The following is a 22,497-nucleotide window of genomic DNA, read 5'->3' on the forward strand; positions in this document are numbered from 1 at the left end:
GCACGTCTTCCTCCTATGAGAACTTCCAACCGTGACACATCGTTGATGACACTATCAGGACAGATGTGGTTATTATATCCGCTGCCTGTTTTTTCTTTTTCTTGTTGTTCTAATTCAGTAATTTCTTCCTGCATTTTCTGAATTTCCTCCTTTTTCTTTTGGTATTGTTCAAGTGCGGTTTTGTATGCAGCCCTATTTTTAGAAATTCTTCTATCAAGTTTATTTGTTTCTGTTACATTTTTGAAAAGATCGGATAGCTCCTTCTCCAGGTTATTTTTTTCCTTGTGTAATTCTTCTAATGTTGGTTTGGGCGACGAAATGGGTGACGAAACAGGAGTGGTAAAATCATCATCATCGGAAGCGCTAGCCACCACGGGTTCACGCGATAAAAATTCAGGCACTGGATCGGGCAGTGTCATTTGCAGGATTTGAGCTTGTGTTTTCTTCGCCGGTTTTTTTGCCTCCCTTTTCATTTCCAGTTCCTGCATTTTTGCCTGCTTTGCCTGAATTTTTGCCTGCCTTTCCTCTTCCTTTGCCTTCATTCGTGTGTCTCTTAGTTCCTTATTAACCCCAATTACGCCAGTTTTTATAAAATTATAGGTATCATCAGTGCTAGATATTCGAGGAATGTCTCGGTTTACTTTGTAAACATAATCCCGCCACTCACCCTGGGTCATACCCGAGCCAGCTCCTGGTTTTAGAAAATCCTGCCGGTTAGGATAATTTAAGACAATCCAAGCAGAAAACTCCTTAAGCTCATCTACGTTAGTAAGTGGAATATTTTTTATCTCAGTAATACCATCTTCGGTAAATTTATTAATAAATGTTTCCTTAGCAACTGTCACTACTCCGGCGGCACCTGGATCAGCTACAGCACCTGCATCTGCCTGTTGTTTAAGTTCTTCTATTGCTTGAAGTAACCCTCGTTTTGTTTTGGTAGGGTCAGCAGGATCAGGTTTTCCTATAATTGCAGTTTTAACTTCACCAGTAGCTGCTGTAATAGGCTTAAATAATTCCTCCGCAGATGTTGCAAACTCAACTCGCGATTCTTGTCTTGCTCGTAATTTTTCTTTAACGGAATCATGGACCGGAATAAATTTTTTAATCGCGGCTAGTCGTTGTCGTGCCAATCTAGTTGTGAGTGCTTCTCCGATATTTGCCATTATTTGATAACCTGCGATTTAATTATCGGGCATGGATTTGTGACAATAAATTTACACGACCCGCGGACACGATACCGTATCGGACTTGATACATTGTATGGTTAACGTGAGAAACTCGAAGAGAGCAGCCCCGGGCGGCGACAACAAGTTGGGGGGGGGGGGGTCGCGTTTTTTTGTCTCGTTGCTGTTGTAGAATCCCCCCCCCCTTTCTGAAGGCTTATTTTAGCATTTGGAAGTCTCGTTTTGTTGTAGGATTAGCTTTTTTTTTAAGGCTTATTTTATCATTTGGTGGTCTCTAGACCTTTGTAGGATTCGCCCCCTCTGCTGCTAGTTTTGTGCTACATCTTATGACATTTGTTCACTGCAAAATATCATCCTTTACAGTAAAAACTTATTTTTGAAATAAATTTGTTTTTGCTATAGTACTTGCACATCCTCCCATTTGTTTGTACCCCCTACTGATCTTGAAAAACAGTTTTTGAGGATATAAAATATGTGTTAAACTTAGTCATTTCATTCATTGATTTATATGTTCTAACCCAATGCTCAAAGAAAATAATTTTTAGACAAAGGCCAAGGGCTTGTGACTTAAGAAACCCACAAGCCCTGACTGAAGTACCACAAGCCCGTACTCCAATTTCCACATGCCAAAATGTTTCCCCTTTTTTAATATTATTTGTCACACATCATTGCAATTTCTACAGTTCAAATATAAATTCAGTAGGTGGATGATTTGAAGGTAATGCAAGTGTCATTAGTGTTCATCACTATTCTCACTAGAGTCTTTATGGTCCTGGTGTTCAAGCTAATGCTGGATTCTCTGAGAGAATCTTGGTCAGAACCAAGTTGACATATTTCAGTATGTTGTTTGCAGTATGTATAAAGAATCAGTTGTTTCTCCCAGACCATTTTTGTATTTTGCTGGCGTGCTTAAAAAAATAAAACTCCATCGACTAGATCTGAAATTAATTTTTGTTGGGCTTTGCTGATATTATTGATAGCTAACTGCTTCCTAAATCAGCTTCAGAAATGAATCACACTTGAACACTATTTTGACAATTGAAGTGATCATGCTTTGCGTTTTATACATGCAGTAAAACCCAACTTCAAAGAAATGATGTCACTCTTCACAAGCTTGTCAGAAACCTATAACACATATGGCTTAAACATTTTCATTCACAACAATGATAGGTAATAGCTTTTGTTCTCTTGCACTCATCTAGCATCTGATTACCTACTGTATAGGGGCCCCGAGTGGCAGAGTGGTCTAAAGTGCTCTCCCTTACGTATCACTGCCATCTCACCTCTGTCTGTGTGGGTTCGAGTCTCAGATTCAGCCAATGTGGGTATGTGAGAAAGCTTGCCAGTAGCTTCTCGAGGGTCAGTGGTTCTTTCCGGGTATTTCCCAGGTTCTTCCTCCACCATTAATACTGGCTGCCATGTATAGCTTATCTTGTGCTGAAAAATGGTGTTAAACCCTACAACAACAACAACAACAACCTACTGTATATTGGATTGTACCCTGTTTGGATCGTACTTATGCAAATTACCAAATTAGCATAATGGGCTCTCCCACTTCAGTCTTCAAACACCTCTCACTCTCTGTTGTCAGCCAATTAAGTACTATGTTTAATGGGTGTTTATACCTGACCTTTTAATTACTGCTATTTAAATTGCTCAAAGGATAGTCTTATATCAGCTCCAATCATGACTGTTCACCATTTATATATGCTACATGTAATGGGAATACACTGAAAATGGACATTTTTTTCTTCTGTTTTTGCAGATGACTGAAAATTGTGTTTACTCAAAACACTTGTGTCAAGGGATTTCAGAGCATAAATCTTGTGTTTAGCATGACATGCCATATTACAATTTGATTAAAATCAGATCTCCTCTTCACGCCAGACAGTTGCGATCTGATTTTAATTAGATAGCCCCTTGTTATGGCAGGTATGTCATCCTGAAAATATGTTTTCATATTTCATCAATGCAGTCCAAGATTTCTCTTAAAATTTGATTTGTGTCTTTTTGACAAGCCCGATGGGCACCTTTTTAAGAATCCAGGCAGGGCCCAATTTGAAATTAGAGGGACATTGGGCTGTCTGATTTTTTCGGCACTGTAACTAGATTTTCACTAGGGGGTCTCAAATAATGCCAGCTTCTTGGCATTTCAAATGGCAGTTTCGTTAGTAACTTGGTCGCTATATTTGCTTTGGTGTCTGTATATTTTCAGTTAACAGATTTGATGTAGTTCACTGCATTTGATAGTCTAAAAAATTCCATAAATTTTGGAGCTGCATCTTTTCCAAGACAACTAATAATGTATTGAGGTCATACTTCAAATTGGTTTAGTTTTAATTGGATCTCAGAATTATTGCTGCATAATTTTGGATTTTTGTCAGTTTCATCTTCTAAAACCTGGAAATGTGGGGCCCACACTTTACAAGCATATATTAAAATAGGTAAAACTTAACCTTTCCAGTGGCTATATACCAAGTTTAGATATCCATGGACAAGCCAAATACAACTTGAGACCATAGGAGAAATAAAAAGTGGCAAAAAACAATTTGATGCTTCACAATGATCATAATAGTAGTTCTTTCTCAGGGTCAGTTTTAGGATCTTAATAGTTCTGTCTCAAAGTGTATTTTAGAATCGTAATAATAGTTCTATCTCAGGATCTATTTTAGGATCATAATAATAGTTCTATCTCTGGGTCTATTTGAGGATCATAATAATTGTTTTATCTCAGGGTCTATTTTAGGATCATAATAGTTCTGTCTCAGAGTGTATTTTAGGATCGTAATAATAGTTCTATCTCAGGATCTATTTTAGGATCATAATAGTTCTGTCTCAGAGTGTATTTTAGGATCATAATAATAGTTCTATCTCAGGGTCTGTTTTTGGATTATAATAGTTCTATATATGGGTCTATTTTGGGATCAGAATAATAGTGGTATCTTGGGGTCTATTTTAGGATGATAATAGTTTTAGCTCAATCTATTTTAGGATAATAACAGTTCTATCCTGAGGACTGATTTAGAATCATGAAAATATATCTCAGGGTCCAGAGTGATAACAATGTTTTTATCTCAGGGTCCAGAGTGATAACAATATTTTTATCTCAGGGTCCAGAGTGATAACAATATTTTTATCTCAGGGTCCAGAGTGATAACAATGTTTTTATCTCAGGGTTCAGAGTGATAACAATATTTTTATCTCAGGGCCTATTTAGGATACATGATGGTTGGATTCATGTTGATTTCTAGAACATCATGCTGAAAATTTCACCAAGTGTGCAAAAATTGAGCATAATGTTTCGATGCTTTTTCTTTGTGTAATCCTTCCTATATTTGGAATTTCCCCTCATTTCTTTTTCACTCACTTCTTCAGATTTTCAGTTATATAATTGACATGAGTTTGGTTAAATAATATGGTAAAATGTGATGTATTTTTGAAGAGAAAGCCATCACTAATGCTCGTTATTGTGTTTTTAAAGATGTTAGCTGTTTAAAAAGCTGATAATTGTTAAGCTAATCATCTTTGGACCATCAGCAATAAAATCAATAAGTCTTCTTTAAGCTTGATTTAAATACCTCCTGTGTACAATCAATGCTTAGTCCAGTATAAACAATAGTGAACAGATGTTTTCCCAGTCATCTGTACACCCAAATACCAATTGCTGTGGTAAAAAAGTTACTCATCCAAATTTATTAATCAGTTACTTTACCTCCCTGTTTAAGGAAAACCAATAGACCTGCTAAGCTGACTGTTATACACACCGATTGAAAATAGTATCATGCCCAAATTGTCTGAGTTACGTACCCCATCCCCCCTTCATCCTAATTCGGTTTTGTTTTCTGTTTACTAATGCAGGCAGTGGCTTCAAATACACATTCCACTTGTCACATTGTGATACTAAAGTTACATGTACAGCTGTACTTTTATCATCCGCTGGAACAGTCATTTAAGTTGTAGATGGAGAGGGATGTACTATTATTATCTGACATAATACTCGTGTTTCTACTCTGCAGTAGTGTAAAGACATAGTTATGAAAATATAAAATTTATTTAATTTATTTTTGTTTCAATCATTTGGAGAATGAGTCAGTTGTTTTCATGGTGATCACTTTTTACCAGTGAAAATCAAATAGTTTAGTCACATTCCGACCTGTTAAATTGTTCATCTCAAATGTTTTACTAGGTCAGTATCCATGACCTTCTGTATGAATTTAAGTTAAAGTATTTTTCAAGCCTATCTACAAGTTAGTTTTTTAGAAACTCCCAATATCTGATTCGTGCATTTCATTGTCATAATAAAATTAGACCTTTTGGACATGACCAGCAGTCGTGAACATTTTGGAAAATACAAAATTTCATCAGCTAGTGTGAATGTATTAGCAAAAAATTGAGTATTTGGATTCATATGGAAAATAGCAGAAAAAATTATAATAAATTCTTCTTCTTTGTAAACATTTATAATGGAATAAAGATTATTGAAACATTGTCTGAATTTCTCCATAATAAACATCAAGGTGGTAACTTTTTCATTGAATCTTCCATTTAGAAAAGCATGAATCCATTTATTAGTGTTGTTTCTTTTTTCATGGAAGTAAAGTCTATGAACCGTCTTTTCTTGGTTAACTTTGTCACAGGCTTTACTTAAACCAAGGTATATGAAGTCCTTGCAAGTTCCTCATTCAATGTGGCAAGTTGTATTTCATAAGGTCTTTTTTCTTGCAAAGACCATGTTGGAGTTCATGCATTTTATTTCATTACAATTTTAGTGCTTTACAAAATTCGAAACTGGTATGTTCAGTGCCTTGACAGAGAACACAAGAGAAATGGGATGATAGCTAGATGGGGATTACTGCATACCTGTTTTTTTAATAAGTGGGAGACATTGGCTGTCAACCAGTGTTATAACTGTCAAACATTTCCAAATCATGTTGGCTTAGTAATCATTGGAATGAGACTAAACTGTAAGATTTTAAATAAAAGTATCTTAGGCTGATGCTAATTGACAACATGTTTGATATTTAGTTAATTACTTACCCATGTTATCAATAACCTGTGTGATATTTAGTGAATTATTTACCCATGGAAATTTTGGTAAGTTGAAATCACCTAAGACTAGAACTATACAGTTTTCTTTACTTAAATTTTTTATACTTTTGCTTTCTTTTATGCTTACTTTAAACAAAACTTACATATGAGCATAAAAACTTGTTAATGTGGGCAAAAAAATTCATAATAATTTGTATTATCGCACATATGATATTTGTTTGACTCCTGTGATTATCTTTTGTCTTAGTTACCTTACAGATTGGTTGGAGTTCATTTTGACTTGAATATGTTTTGAATACAAAATATAAGTAGAAGCAAATTCATTGTTATAGTCAGCTTTCATCTGGCCTACATAAGTACACACAGACACACAGTCACAACCTTTGGAACATTACTTGAGATTTATTGGTTTCATTCCTTGGAAGTAGCATGGACAGTGTAATCACGCTTAATCAGTCTTTACATTGGTTCATTGAAATTAAAATTTTTATTGTTTCAGTAATGGAATAATATGTGTTCTCATAGTCCACAAAATTTATCTTTAAATGCTTGAACATGTATTAAAAAAATGATCAATGCTCTGCCATCTTGAAATAAAACTGAGGACATTGTTTGCTTTTGACTGAAATATCTTAAAATGCAACTCATCTCAGTTGAAATTTTGATGAAAATGAAGAATAATGCCAACAAGTACAAATACAGAATAAAAGTTATTTACTGTATATATGAAATTCCTTGCTGAACTGACCATTTACTCTCACTGCAAACTGAAACTTGTCCTGGGCTAGCCTCTTAGCTTGCTAAAATGACAAGAAAAAAGAAAGGAAGAACAAATTAAGAAAAGAAGATGCTGCATATTTTGAGCTTTATGATACAATGTTTTGAGAAGCAATCAGAATATTTGTGCCTTAAGTAATTTTTGGGTCAGCACATCTTAAACATCTTAGACAGTAGTTCCCAACCCTTCAGGTAATGACCTAAATCAGGGTTGCTAGGATGTTCTGGAATGTCATGAAGATTTTTGTTGAATGGTGATGAAAACTGATGAATATGCTGAAATATAATGGTGAATCTCAGAAAAGGTATTTTTTAGGGTCTCGTTCAGTGCAGGGTGCTTTACTTGACACAATATAACCTTACATGTGTTGATGTGCCATTAGAGTCTTGTTATGACATGTCAGTTTAGCCATGAATCTATATGTAGCTTAAATTCAATTTAGTATTATAATGGCTGTCACAAAGTGACTTATAGGAGATTTTTGCTGTTTTTTTTTTGTTTGTAATCTCCAGTGTTCCTGTAAAAGGATGAACGATTTTAAGAGGATTTACATCCAGTTAATAAATGGAACTCTGTTCTTACATTGCGGGTAGCAAAGTTTGGTTTTACTGATTTTCCTTTAGATAGTTTAAGGATCTGCAGCTAGAAGAGGTAACTAATTTTCTCTTTCTTTATGCTGTTTTCTTTTATAATCTAGAAGCAAATGCAATGATGGAGCCTGCAAACAAAAGTGGCAATACTTGTGTGACAAATGAAAAGGTAGAAACTGTGGACACACAAGAGACCAGTGACCCCGGTGGAGATGAAAGCAGCTCACAGCAACAGTCAGACCCTGATCTATACACAAGCAACGACACACACAGTAATCATTTTTTGACAATTATTAACCCTACCCTTAGTCAGATATCCAGTAGATGTATGAAAGCCTTCTGTAGCTAGATGATGTCACAGAACCTGTAATTAATGCAGTTAATTTTAGTTGTGTGAATGTTCTACCGCAGCTTACATTTTCATTTGTTAAGATGGTAAAAATGTAATGTAATTGTTGGTAGTAATTTACATTTTGTTACAGACATGTGATTCCACTATATTGTAAGACTACTATTTACCAGCCAGCCCAGGGTACCTCAATTGTGGCTTTCTATGGAAACTGACTGGTAAAGGGAAAGGATATACCAGACATTGATTGAGTTTGAGAGGATTTGTTAAAGTTCATCATATTAAAGCAGGGTCATCTATCAAACAACTAAAAAATTTGGAGGTAAACTCCTCTCCTCTTCTTTTGAAAAGAAGGAGTTTTTTAAACATGATGTAAAAAAGGCACAACTTACCAACATAATACATGCTTTTCGTGTTTTATTGATGTTTTGGATTTTTTAGAAGTTAGTGTGAATTGTGCATACTTAAATAAAGTAGCACTGTTAATCAATGATGTTTATATCTTAAAACTTGAAACTTACTTTAACTTTTGTCATCTTTGATTGTTGCCTTGAATTGTTAGTATAACTGAATTGCTAGTATAGCAGGATATTTATGTATCACTGTGAATTGTTAGTATAACAGGATGTTTTAATATAACAGTGAATTGTTATTATAACCATAAATTGTTAGTATAACATGATATATTTGGTATAAGAGTGAATTTTTAGATAACTGATTGTTAGTGTAACTTGTAATAGTTCAATAATTAGTTCCACAGATTTACAAAATTTTGGATCAGTTTTGACTCAAGGTGAGAGAATTAGGTTGTATTCAAAATTTCTACGTTATGAAAGGGCAAAATCAGTTAGCTTACTAGGTAGTATTTATGTATTTGTCATACAGGTTATATAGCTGATAATTGTCATAATACATGTATTGATAACTGGTTTATTATATTCACTTATTTTGATTGCATTAAGGATAAATCATTCAGTGATAATTAACTAATACATGCAATTTTTTTGTCTTTGCAGATACATCACAGCCTGATCAAGCAACTGTGGATTTTAAGATCATTTTTAATAAGCAGAAATATGATGTCATATTTCCATTAGACAACACAGTAGCTAAACTTAAAGAGCATGTGCAGGATTTGACAGGTAACAGTTCATGGTCTATGTATAAGTAGTAATCTGGCATAAGTAAATTTGACTAATGATAGTGGAATATGACTGATGTGACTTTAAAATCTTAATTTTTTCACAGATTGTTGATGTAGCAGAGCTGGAAGGTAAAATCTTTACTGTTTTTTTATCACATCTGTCTTTTTGTGAGCTGGGAAGTCCACATTGCAGTCAAAGGTGTCTTAAGCCTCTTGAATAAAAAGTGCATCCATTTGCAGGAAATGGTGTGACGTTTGAAGTCCATTGTGGATGGGTCAAAAGACAAAATGCTCATTTTTGTCTCACTATTATGGGAAATGTTATAACAGAATATTCAAAACTTATTAAATATCCTTCATACATGTCACATATCACTTCATGAACAAAATAGATATTATGAAATAAAACATCACATGTTTAGCAAATTATAAGTAATCTCTCCATGAGTATTTGATAGCATTTACATAAGCATGCAATTGCATCACAGAATGTTTTCACAAAAGTGTTATAATGAGAAAAGTGAAAAAAAGATCAACAAAGTATCAAGGAAAATACATATATTTACATGGTTTTCGTTATTTCCTTATTTATATACTGTTTTCATGTCTAGGCTTATTATAGTCTTTAAGTTTAAGCCATACATATCTTTATTTTCTTCTGTACCCCATATCTCTGTACTGTCACATTAAAGTCAAAGTCCTTAAGGGAAGGTCCCTAGGATTTTTGTCCTGCTTTGGAGTTAAAATTTGGTCCATTCCCAATTATAACTTTTAAAAAAAAATGCCCATTCCCAATTATAATAGTTTAAAAAATGTCCTATTAAACTTATTCCACTCATTTCTTGAGTTGTTTTGAAGAGTTTATTTGTAAGAGATTTACACTACTGTATCTTTTTTTCTAAATATATTAATGCAGGAAAGATAACTGTTAAGAAACTGATAAACCTAAGAAGCTGTATAGGGATTTAAATGAATAAATTTTAATTATGTTTTCCATTTTTTTCTGTATTTTTCCTCTTCCAAAACTGTTTGTATGCCTTCTGCCCCATACTGACTCCAAAAGCTGAACACATTTGTGCAGTTATTGATGTTATTATATTGTATTTTATTACATAAGTTTGTTATTAATCTATTCATTCAAATACAAAAGAAGAATGATCTTAAATTTGACATACATGTGTAATGAAAACATGTTGATCAGTTTTTATAAAATCTGTCATATTAAATCATTAGTACACAAACTTTATAAAAAGGAATACATATGTTTTAAATTTTTTTCTTTATCTGCTAATATTTAAATAATGTCAGAATTATATTAGCCACCTGTCTTATTTGAAAGTTCTCAACATGTTTATAGTTAGAGAATATTAGTCCCAGTTTGAATTCTTGAATAACCTGGAATTAATTGCATTCTTCTAAGTCATTCACAACTGCAAAACATTAAATGGGTAGCTAGTTCATACAGTTTGCGGTAGGTTAGGGTTAACACAGCTTTATAGTGTATAAAATATCTTTGCACTCTAGTCTGGAACAAGCTGAAAATTGTTTTAAGCAAAGAATGTTCTTTTATTTTCAGCACAAAACATCTGTGAAAGATAGGAATAAAATTGATGATGTTTATTCACCTTCATCAGAATCTTTTCTTAAGTCAATTAGGAAAACATCAGTTTTCTCAGGATGACTATTCCATTTAATTAATCATAAAAAAAAGAGGTGTCTATATATATATATATATATATATATATATATATATATATATATATGGTATGTACGCTGTATCAGTGGTATACCACAAGATATATACAGGTTTCATTAAAGGGAAACGAGGTTTGCTGAGTTTCCTTTTAATGAAACATTTATACGAGTAGTATATCATATATCATTGATACAGCATACATACTATACATATATTTTATTTATATATACTGACCATGAAATTGATTCTCTCTCTTCCTCCATTTTTTGGTTGGTTTGACCTTTTACCATCATTCATAGATCCAGAGACATGGTCATTTGACACAGGCGAAAATCCTCTAAACTTGTCTTTTCTTGGATTTTTGCCTGTATCATGCTATGATGGTAGAGAGAAAGAGAGAAAGAGGGAGATGCAGCCTTTGGACATTTATAATTGATGTTCAGAAGATTATAATAGGTTTAAAAAACAGCAGCAACAACAATGAAGCATTAAATACATTACAGTATTTGTGCCTCGTAACTAAGAAATTTACCTTATGGTGTCGACAGGCTATTGCAACTTTGTATCAATGATTATATAAATACTGTTGTTGAATCCCAAGGAAGGTATGTACATACCATCATATTTTTGTAGGTTACTTGGTGTAAGTTCAGTTTCAAGGTTTTCATCCAGCCCGAATTCGTTTTCTCTCTGACTCCAGATTTCTGCGTATTTTGTCATTTTGTCCCTTATGCATAAGAGGGGATGGGGAACAGAAAGCAGATACTTTATACCAACAGTTTAAAAATCATGTTATTTTTATGTTGTTGTTGTAGGGTTTAATGCCATTTTTCAGCACACAATAGGCTATACATGGTGGCCAGTATTAATGATGGAGGAAGAACCCGGAAAGAACCACCGACCCATATTATTTTTAATGTATGTGATATGTATACCACCGACCCATATTATTTTTAATGTATGTGATATATATATATATATATATATATATATATATATATTGATGGTCTTAAATATCAAGTTTAGCCTGTCTGTCGTGGAAAATATTATGGTCTTTATTCATTACAGTATGTGAAATCATCTTCTGTAAACTGCATATGAATCTGCTGTTCAGTTTATGCACTGTTTTTCTTTGTTAATTGCAGGTGTTCCTCCAGCAATGCAGAAAATTATGTATAAAGGTTAGTATACACTCATGTCATTACCAAGTCTTTGCTCTAATCTAACTTTTGTCCATCATGGTAAAGGGCAAGTTAGCTTCCATTGTTTATGACCCTGCATCAGTTTTGTATTCTATGTTCATTTTACAGAAACCAGGCCCATTTAGAACTTAATCCATCTTATGCTGTAAATCAAAAAACTTTCACAAGCATGACATTGTAATGGATATACTGAAAAAAATAAATGTATTTTAAGTTCATAGCAGCATTTGTCATACAATGTCTATCAGAGAAGGAGCAGAGTACAATGTACTCAACTGTGTTGTATGCCAAGGTCCTGAAAATCCAGATACTCATATCCATATTCTTTCTTTCATTGAGTTCTGTGCCTATACTCTTACCCTTACTGTTATCCCTAACAAATTTAAGTGCATATACTGAAACTTATACTTATGATGAGTTATAGTGAATATATTCCTACTCATATTCCCATTTTCAGTGTGTTATGGCCAAAACCCATACTCATATTTTTATGAGTTATGATGTCTGTATTTGTCTTCATACTCATATTTGTCATCAGTTAAGTCACCTGTATTTGTCTTCATACTCATATTTGTCATCAGTTAAGGTACCTGTATTTGTCTTCATACTCATATTTGTCATGAGTTAAGGTGCCTGTATATGTCTTCATACTCATATTTGTCATGAGTTAAGGTGCCTGTATTTATCTTCATACTCATATTTGTAATGAGTTAAGGTGCCTGTATTTGTCTTCATACTCATATTTGTAATGAGTTAAGGTGCCTGTATTTGTCTTCATACTCATATTTGTCATGAGTTAAGGTGCCTGTATTTGTCTTCATACTCATATTTGTCATGAGTTATGGTGCCTGTATTTGTCAACATACTCATATTTGTCATGAGTTAAGGTGCCTGTATTTATCTTCATACTCATATTTGTAATGAGTTAAAGTGCCTGAATTTGTCTTCATACTCATATTTGTCATGAGTTATGGTGCCTGTATTTGTTTTCATACTCATATTTGTCATGAGTTAAGGTGCCTACTCATACACATACCCTCTGTTACGGATCACTGCCATCTCACCTCTATGCACGCCGGTTCGAGTCTCAGATTCAGCCAATGTGGGTATGTGAGAAAGCTTGACAGTAGCTTCTTGTGGGTCGGTGGTTCTTCCCAGGGTTTTCCCGGGTTCTTCCTCCACCATTAATACTGGCCGCCATGTATAGCCTATCGTATGCTGAAAAATGGCGTTAAACCCCACAACAACAACAACAACATACACATACCAGCACTTTGTGATGGAAAAGTAGCCTGTACTTCAAAGTATATTGGAATACATCAGATATTGTGGCTGTTAAAGCTGTAAACCTTTCCTCCCTATCATTTTAAACTTTAAGTTTTTAAGTATACTTAATTAATCTGAGAGAAAGCAAAAATTTGAATGATTATCTTTATTTTGTAGTAGAGCAAAATGGAAAAGGTATGTATTAAACTACAGTAGTAAACAAAAAGAGGCTCTCCTTTTTTACAGAATGCAAAATCAACAATGCACATCTAAATTTCCAAGGTATGTTAAAGAAAGCTGAATGCCTTAGTAACTTATGAGACTAATATGCTGTTCCATGTCAGGGATAGTCCTGGCTTTTGAAAAACTGTCGCCAAAAAAATCGCCAACCTCAATATTTTGTCGCCAATTTTCAAAAAGTGTTGCCAGAACAAGTAGTGTACATTTTTTCAAGTGTTAATTTAGTCTGTTAATGTAACAGGCGATGAAAATTACAAAAGATGAGTTAGTTAATACTCTAATTACAACAAGCATTAACAAAAGGTTACAAAGTGTTGCATGAAGATCCGTCGCGATTTTAGGGCTGCCCTCTTGTTGAATGCAGTTTTAAAGTCTAATTTTTCACATCTGTACATGCTGATTCTCATTAAATTCTCGAGAGATGAGATGCAGAGTTTATTTCTGATGTCAGTTTTTATGAGGTTCATCTTACTGAATCCACGTTCACAGTCTACAGTGCTGACAGGTGACACCAGTAGTCTCTCAGCAGCCCCCCCCCCATGGCTAGCTTCACAAAGCTTGTAGTGAATTGCTTCCTAAATCCCAAGAATGATCACTGAATGCTGTATAAATTTTCTCGACAAGCAAAATAGGATCCCCATTCCCACGAATGAAACTTACACGAGTCAACACCTGGCAATATTGGACCGTATATAAAAGCATAAATTCACACCCAATTTAGGGATTCTTTCACTCCTGTATTTTGAGAAATAAATAATTATTATTAATTAAGCAAAACTGTTTTTTTTTTGCTATTTCTTGTTGCGGAGTTTAAGTCTCTGCAGCTGTAACACAGATTGATGGCAAAAGGAAAAGATCAATGAGTAAAATGCTGCGCTGGCGACATATAATTGTGATTGAGATTTTTTCCATTTGCTTTGTATTTATACGCAGTAGTCGGTACTTCAAAGGTTATAAGTTTTCTATGAAGGTTCAGCAAAACTATTGTATTGGTATATGTCAACAACAACAAAAAAAAAAACCAACAGAAGGATTAGCCATTCAATTAATTGTATCTGTTCTATTCGCGTCTTCAGAAGTCGGTCAGTTGTAGGTATAGTTCGGTAGCATGATTGAATGTATCACAGCACAGTACTCAGCCCAGATGTCAGCATAAGCAGATTATGATGTAACAATGCATGGTAAAGATGGGGTTGTCAATACGAACAAAGGATTGTTTGTGTTACAGATTGATTCCAAAGCATTGCTTAGTCAAGTTTGTGGCTTCCTTTCATTCTCCCTTTTAATTTATCCAGTCCAAATCCATGATTGTATGTACAAATTAAATAACCAAAAAGTATGTCGCCAAAAAAATCGCCAGATGGGATATTTTTGTCGCCAATAAGGGAAAAAAATTGCAATTTGCGACATTGGCGAAGCCCAGGACGATCCCTGCATGTAATCCATGTCACATAGACACGCAAAGCATCAGTAGGTCTTCACTAATAAAAAATATTATCTTTTTTGTGTAATATTTACGTGTATTTGTAAAACAGGTCTAAAACGAATCTTATTCCTAAGATCCACTGGAAAAGACCTTGAATGTTTTTAGTTGCTGATTTCTTTGCCAAACCAAACATGTGTATATGGACTTGGTATAGATTATCTGGTATATAATAATGATTAAACACTACACTTCACTGATATCAGTTACCTGACTTATTCCCTTCCAGTCTTAGCCATTAGTGCTATTTTATGTGACAGAACCTGTAGCATGTGGGCTCCATCATCCAATAGCTCTTTGTTCATTAGCACACATTTTGTTATTGCTGCTGCCATGTTTAAAATCTGATTATTCTACTTGTCCTGAATGGATGGTCATATCAATATGGCATTTCACTGAAAGACTTGTCTAATTGTTTCTCAATGGAAATGGTTCTTTTGGACATCAAGTATGGCCACAATTCTGGCCATCTGGAAAATATTCTGTTTACTCCTCCTGAATGGATGATCATATCAACATGAGGGTTTATGTAAAAGACATTTTGTGATGTCTGCTTGGTGCTTAAATGAAAATGGTGCTGATCTGTTATCCAGTTTGGCAACCACAGCAGGCATCTGGAAAATTTTTTATACCTTACTCTTCCTGAATGGAAAGTCATATTGGCATTGGGGTTTTCACCAGAACTCCAAAATGAAAATGTTCAGCATGACATCCAAAATGGCCACTGTGGAAATTGTACTATTGCTACTCCACCTTAAAGGATATACCCCTGCAGGTCTGGGGACAGAGAAAAAGTCTGACACATCTTTGCTGCATGCCATAATAGGTGACTGAGTTGAGGGAACCTATTGGCCATGGGTTGCAACTTGTGTTAAGGGAGAAAAGAATCCTGTTAAATAGGAGATCCATGAGTGGCTTCCACACTACTATGGCCTCTACTTCTTACTAGATGGGTGGTTGGGATAGGACCAATCTTGACAAATCAACACCCTGTATCTCTCCTGATATCACTGTTGCCCTGACAGTTTCCTCCTTTTTTCCCTTTCTTTTCCCTCTTCAGAAGACTTCCTAGAAAGTGGTGGCTTAACAAGACAATCACAATGTATCTTGACCTGCTCAGTGTACCACTTGTGTATCTCTGGCGCTTTATAAGTGTCCCCTTGTTGGACTCCTTGGTGGGTGGGTGAGCATGGGTAATGAATATATAACAAAATATAATGCAGAATTAGAAAATCTGCTTAAAAGAACAAACCCTTTGTCTGAATCAGTCATACAGCCAACATTACCCAAGGTAGTAAAAGTTGGACCTTTGCAGGTCAAGGCCAAATCCACTTTGATGTGTCAATATGTATGGCCACCATGAGGCCCGATATGTGGCTGACTCTTCCCATTGGAAACCTGAGTGTGAAGCCACCCCACATTGTATAAACTGGGAAAGAGCTTTACCCTTACTCAAAAGACTTCAAAACCTGAAAACAGAAGGAGATTCAAAGGGTTAAATACACCACAACCATAAAGAAGATAGAATTGTGAAACTCCTTACAAAGTCCAATCTTCTTTCCATTTGTGATGTGATGTGATTTGGATTTTTAACATAGTTTTAACACTTTTTCAGTCATATCGCTATGATGTCTGCAATGTGGCATTGTATAGTGATGTCTAGCACTGGGGCATCATGCCACAGACATATAGCATGTCCCACCCAGTCACATTATCCCGACACCAGACCAACCAGTCCTAACACTAACCTCTTAATGCTGAGCACCAAGCAAGGAAGCTGTTAGTACCATTTTTGTAAGTCTTTGGTATGACTCTGCCGGGGATCGAACCACGACCTCCCATATCTGAGGCGGACGCTCTTACCACTAGGCCACCGGAACAGTATTTCCATTTGTAAAGACCAGTCCAAAGATACCAAAGGATGTACCGATCCAAACAAAACTACCTGATGCAGTAAAACCTTAAAATATTCCTCATTATAAGCCTCAGAAAAACACAATCTCCACACAGACAGTTTTGAATAATACCTCAACACCAAAATTACTAAAGCCTAATAGGTGACACAAGGGGTCTGATGACCCTGTAAAGCTGCATAAAAGGTCTGACAACTTTGAGGACATGGAAGAAACTATCAATGTACTCAAGGCAGTGCCAGACCTGTTAAAAAAATATCAAACGACAGTTTCTGATAAATGATTCCATTTTCTGGAAATGTTGACTGGGCCTCTGATGGAGCTTTCATTGTTTTATGGCTGTTAATGATGCTATTCCTATAAACACAAAGTTACAGGCCATTGCTGTAAGCATCAATCTTCATTGGGTGATAACATTTTGTTCTATTTATATACCATCAAACACCAACTTACAACTGAATTAATTAGACAACCTCATTCAACAGTTGCCTGTCTCATTTATTCTACTTGGACATTTAAGTGCCTATAACATTTGATAAGGATCAAATCACATTAATGACAGAGGCAAAAAGATTTCATTTCCAGACATGATTTGTCTGTATAACACCCAATCTCTGGCATATTTACATATTGGAATGGGTACATATATGTGCATAAATCCGACAATTTGTTCTTCTTCTGCTTTTTGATTTTGGTTGGAAGGTGGCTGATGACTTTCACAGCAGTGGCCACTTCCTAATCTCTCTAAAGAACATGTACTTGATGATCAATGAGCTAATTTCACACTGAAAATTAAAGAAGGCTGGCTGGGTCAAGTTCTAAACACTAGACTCAGCAGAGATATCTTTATAAACATTGATGATCTTCAACATTTTGCATCAGTTTTACTTGAGATTGCAGAAGAATCCATTCCCAAGTCCTCATTTAATTTTAAAATAATCAGAAACCATGGTTCATAAAAGACTGTAAAGAAGTCATTAGACAATATTTTCAAAAAGCTCATCATCATCTAATTATTCAGCAGATTTTCAAAGGCTGAAAAGTCAAACAGAAGATACGTTTAAAAACTTAACATCATTTTTTGTGTGAAATAAAGTTGAAATAATTCAGACAGTTATAATGAAGCATTTTTACTTCTGGAACTTATGTATCATTTAAACAAGGTCTGTGATACATCCACCTGGTCTGACAAAATACATTTCCATTTTTTGAAACACCTTCATAAATCGCTCATCTGAAAATTTTCAATGATTGATGGACCACTGGAAATACACCAAAACTTTGGAAAGAGGCTATGTTAATACCTGTTCCCTACCCAGGTAAGAATAGCACAGATAATATCAACTACTATTTCATTGCTTTGATGAACTGTGTCTGTAAAATGATGGAATGACTGATCAATACAAGGCTTGTTTGGTATTAGGAGACTAACACTTTAATATCTCCTTTCCAAAGTGGTTTCTGATATGGCCCTAGTATCAACAAATATTTGGTTAGACTTGAAATGTTCATGTTGCTTTTATAAAAGAAAGAACATTTAGTTGCTGTTTTCTTTAATTTGGAAAAGGCCTGTGATACAACATGGAAGTGTAGAATAATGGATGATCTGCACAGTCTGGGTCTAACAAGCTGTCTGCCCACTTATATATATATAATTTTCCTTCAAATAGGGAATTCAAGGTATGAGTGGGTTACACCCTCTCTGATACATGCAAGTAAGAGATGGATGTGCTCCAGAAGAGTATTTTTTATCTGTTACACTTTTTAGCAAACATAATTAATGACATTACCAAATGTTTGGCGCCTGGTTTGGATTGCTTCCTATATGTCGATGACAGTTGCAACAAAATATAAACAAGATTCAAAATTGAGCCACTGTCAATGGTCTCAGATTCTCAAAATCAAAACTTGTATGCATTCTTTTTTCTCAGCTTCGAAGACAACATTGTGATCCTAACCTCACACTGGATGGAACAAATATACCGGTTGTTGAAAAAAAAGGTTTTAGGTATTGTCTTTGACAGAAACATCACCTTCATTCCACACATTAAGATATTGAAAGCTAATTGCTTGAAAGCCCTCAAAGTAGTGGGGTTCTGATACAAAAGTTGTTCTTAACCAATATAGAACCTTTATTTGATCCAAACTGGACTATGGTTCTGTTGTTTATTATTCAACTAGAAAGTTATATTAAAAAATGCTTGATCCAATTCACCAACAAGCAATATTACTCCCTTTGGGAATGTTTAGGAAATCCCAATGTGAAACTCTTTTGGCTGAAGTGAATGAACCACCTTTGTCACATTGCAGAGAAACATCTGTTCGCTATGCCCTAAAATTAAGATCTGACCCTTAGAGCCCTGTTTTTGCTGGTATTAAAGGTACTGAAAGAGCAAACTGCACTGCTAAAATAGCCCTATCTCTACAACCATCTGTATTAGTATTAAAGGTAATGAAAGAGCAAACTGCACTGCTATAATAGCCCTATCTCTACAACCATCTGATTTTAAAATACTATACATTATTTTAAACCTGGTATAAAAAAATCCTTATCAGGTGGCAGGCATGTGATCAAACCTACCTTAGGCAAATGGCCTCCTTCCTATAGAACTGTCCATAAGAATGAGGTAGTCCATGCATAAATTAGAACTCATCATACTTGTATAACCCACTCCTATATATTAAAGTTGCAAAGATCCACCCAGGTGAATTTCTTGCAATCAACCCTTTACTGTGAAGCACTTTATGATAGATTGTTTTGATCTCCAACCTACATGCGATTGTTACTACAAAGTTCACCACATGAAGGAACTTTCTGATATGGTAAATGTGTGTTTACATTTTTTGAAGGAAGTTAACATTTGTTCAGAATATAGCTTGTGTGCAACCCTGTTTCCTTTGAGTATTTGTAAGGAACTGTTAATCACCCTAATTTATCATCTGTTATTTAATTACCCTTTATGCATGCCATTTATATCCATTTTGATTGATGTTGATTGGGAACCTTCATATATTATTCTCACTATCTCATCATTGTGATTTTGCATGTCTGTTGCTTGTTGGTTATAAACTTTATTGATACATAAATCTTTAACATATAGCCTTTTTTGTGGTGCGATACAGATTCACAGTGCTGGTGCTTTGTAAAATCCACAACCAACCAACCTGAAAGGATGGTCATATCAACATCTGGTTTTCTTATGATGTCTGGTTGGTCCTAAATGAAAATGGTGCCAATCTCTCAATCCAATATGGCCAGCACAGCAGCATCATGAAAATCTTGTTATTGCTGCTGAAAGGAAAGTCATGTCAGTATGGGCTTTTTACTGGAATGGTGTCACATTGGTCTTAAATAAAAATTGTTCCAATCTTATATCTGCTATGACCTGGAAATTCGTTTCAGAGTGTAGACCGTCAGTCAGTTTGACAGACTTGTCACAGAATTGTAACCGAGTGGGTTTTTGGACTAAATGAACAAGCCAAACACAATGTGGGAAAGATGGAAATTTATGAATGAATTAATAATGATAAATATATGATGTAAAAATACAATTGAAAATAAACAAAACAAATATTAAATAAAATGAAGTGCAGATCCAAGAACCCTCATGGACTGCACATACCCCTTAAACAGTATTTTGTTCAACAAGATATTCACAAAATCGCGAACAAAATTATAAAGATTCAAAAATAATCTTACACAAGACAAGATTCAAAATACTCTTGACACCACTAAGGTTCAAAATAATCTTGATACAACTTAAGATTCAAAATAATCTTTGACACAACTTAAGGTTCAAAATAATCTTTGACACAACTTAAGATTCACAATAATCTTATCACGACTAAGATTCACAATAATCTTATCACGACTAAGATTCACAATAATCTTATCATGACTAAGATTCATAATAATCTTATCACAACAGACAGCGTTGTTCTGCAAGCTCCAGATGACTCCAAGAAACTTTAGACGGCTTCGTACAGCATCGGACCGCTCTAGTTATATTCACAATAACATTACATCGACATTCACGGCTACAAACATGGTCAGCTACTATAACAGTCAGCTACAAATGGTCAGCTACGAACACAGTCAGAATCATCTTCAAACACAGTCAGAAACAGCTTCCAACACAGAAACATCTTCCAACACAGACACAGCTGCCAACACAGACACAGCTGCCAACACAGACACAAACAGCTATAATAAAACCAAATAGGACATAATAGTTTCTGTATAATTTCTAGATATATGATAATACTTTAAAAATCTGCGTTGTAATAAACACATTATTACGCGATAACACAGTACATACTGAATAAGCTTCGCCTATCAAATAAAGAGAATGTAAATTTAACACTTACCCCTATGGCTGGAGAATAAAGGAGAGAGTATACTCCTTGACATGATCCAAAAATGACCAGTGTGGTTTTTCGTGATTCGTCTTACTTAAATCCATAGGAGAGTGAGTACAAGTCGGGGTAGAATACCCGTGCATATCATGTTAGTCATGATACCTGACACAAGTAATCTGTGGCTAGGTACGTGTTATACAGTCGCTTACCTGGAAAAACACATTCACCCTGTATAACGTTGTACGCATGTACAACGAGAAATAGTCTAATTGTTTTAAGACAAAACCAAGTTATTTCTTTGCCTAATTCTGTGACAAGACTCTTGTTTATAACTAAAAGTACAATACATTTGACATTAAATAGAGTTTGTCCTCTTCTGATTTACTTAATTCCGTTTTGAAATAAATCTCTGTGTTTAGCTAGGTAAACAGTAATCACATCTTTAGATGTACAATTGCTGATGCGCATCACATTCTTTCATTCCATGCTTCTACTTTTCCAAGTCTCCTCCTTAAGTCAAGTCAAAAATATAAAATTACAACGTCATTAAAGAAAATGGAGGAAAGCATATTTAATTTAATTAGGTCCCACCATCAAAATGCTAGAGCACTATAGGTATTACCTTTTCTATCAAACTTTCCGTCTGTCTGTCTGTTGGTTAGTTTGTATGTTCATTTGTTTCTCTGCTTGCACTCCTTGTAACCAGCATAGCTCTGCTACCCTGTCACATAATTGGATGTCATTTTCTACTTGAATTGCCCATTTCATGTGGATTGAAAAGTTTTGTCTTATTTAGTTCCATTTTTGATGAAGTTATTGATATTTTATCCGTCAGTATTAAATCTCAACTGCAGCAGATCTTTGTAAACAACATATCTTAAGAACCATTCATCCTATTTTGTTTAATTTGGTGTGTACGTTTATACATTTTGTTTGTCAGTGAGACCAAGTATATTTATGATGTGGTCCTTTGTCTTTCAGCAAGTGTCCATTATCACTTGCTTTTTTCAATTTCTTCATAAGAATTAATGGACATATTTCATCCAACCATGGCATAAAGGCCTTTCAAGTGATACAAATGATACCAATCCACTATTAGTTTTGCCCACCATTAATAATAATAGAACAGACTTGAATTGCTTCTTTTCTAAACTGCTGAGCAGAACTGGATTAAATGTGACAGAAAGCACCATGTTATGAAGACCTTTCTGATATATACAAAATGATGCTGAACTGCCTTCATA

General features: G+C 34.7%; 1 protein-coding gene across 4 annotated transcripts in view; it reads left to right on the top strand.

Moving 5' to 3' along the window:
• The window catches only part of LOC149805995 (ubiquitin domain-containing protein UBFD1-like), a 49,769-nt gene that overhangs the window by 17,140 nt on the left and 10,132 nt on the right, over positions 1-22,497 (top strand). For 3 of the 4 annotated variants that reach the window (XM_089950814.1, XM_089950810.1, XM_089950811.1), the window contains exons 2-4: positions 7,709-7,873; positions 8,967-9,092; positions 11,936-11,971. In XM_089950814.1, the coding sequence (XP_089806940.1) occupies positions 7,720-7,873; positions 8,967-9,092; positions 11,936-11,971 (316 nt within the window). In that variant the 5' untranslated portion in view covers positions 7,709-7,719. The remainder of the gene's footprint in view (positions 1-7,708; positions 7,874-8,966; positions 9,093-11,935; positions 11,972-22,497) is intronic. The other variant, XM_089950813.1, reaches the window with a different exon arrangement.

The sequence above is a fragment of the Sinohyriopsis cumingii genome, chromosome 2, assembly GCF_028554795.1.
Source record: "Sinohyriopsis cumingii isolate HCF-2022 chromosome 2, ASM2855479v2, whole genome shotgun sequence".
In the NCBI taxonomy this organism is placed as follows: domain Eukaryota; kingdom Metazoa; phylum Mollusca; class Bivalvia; order Unionida; family Unionidae; genus Sinohyriopsis; species Sinohyriopsis cumingii.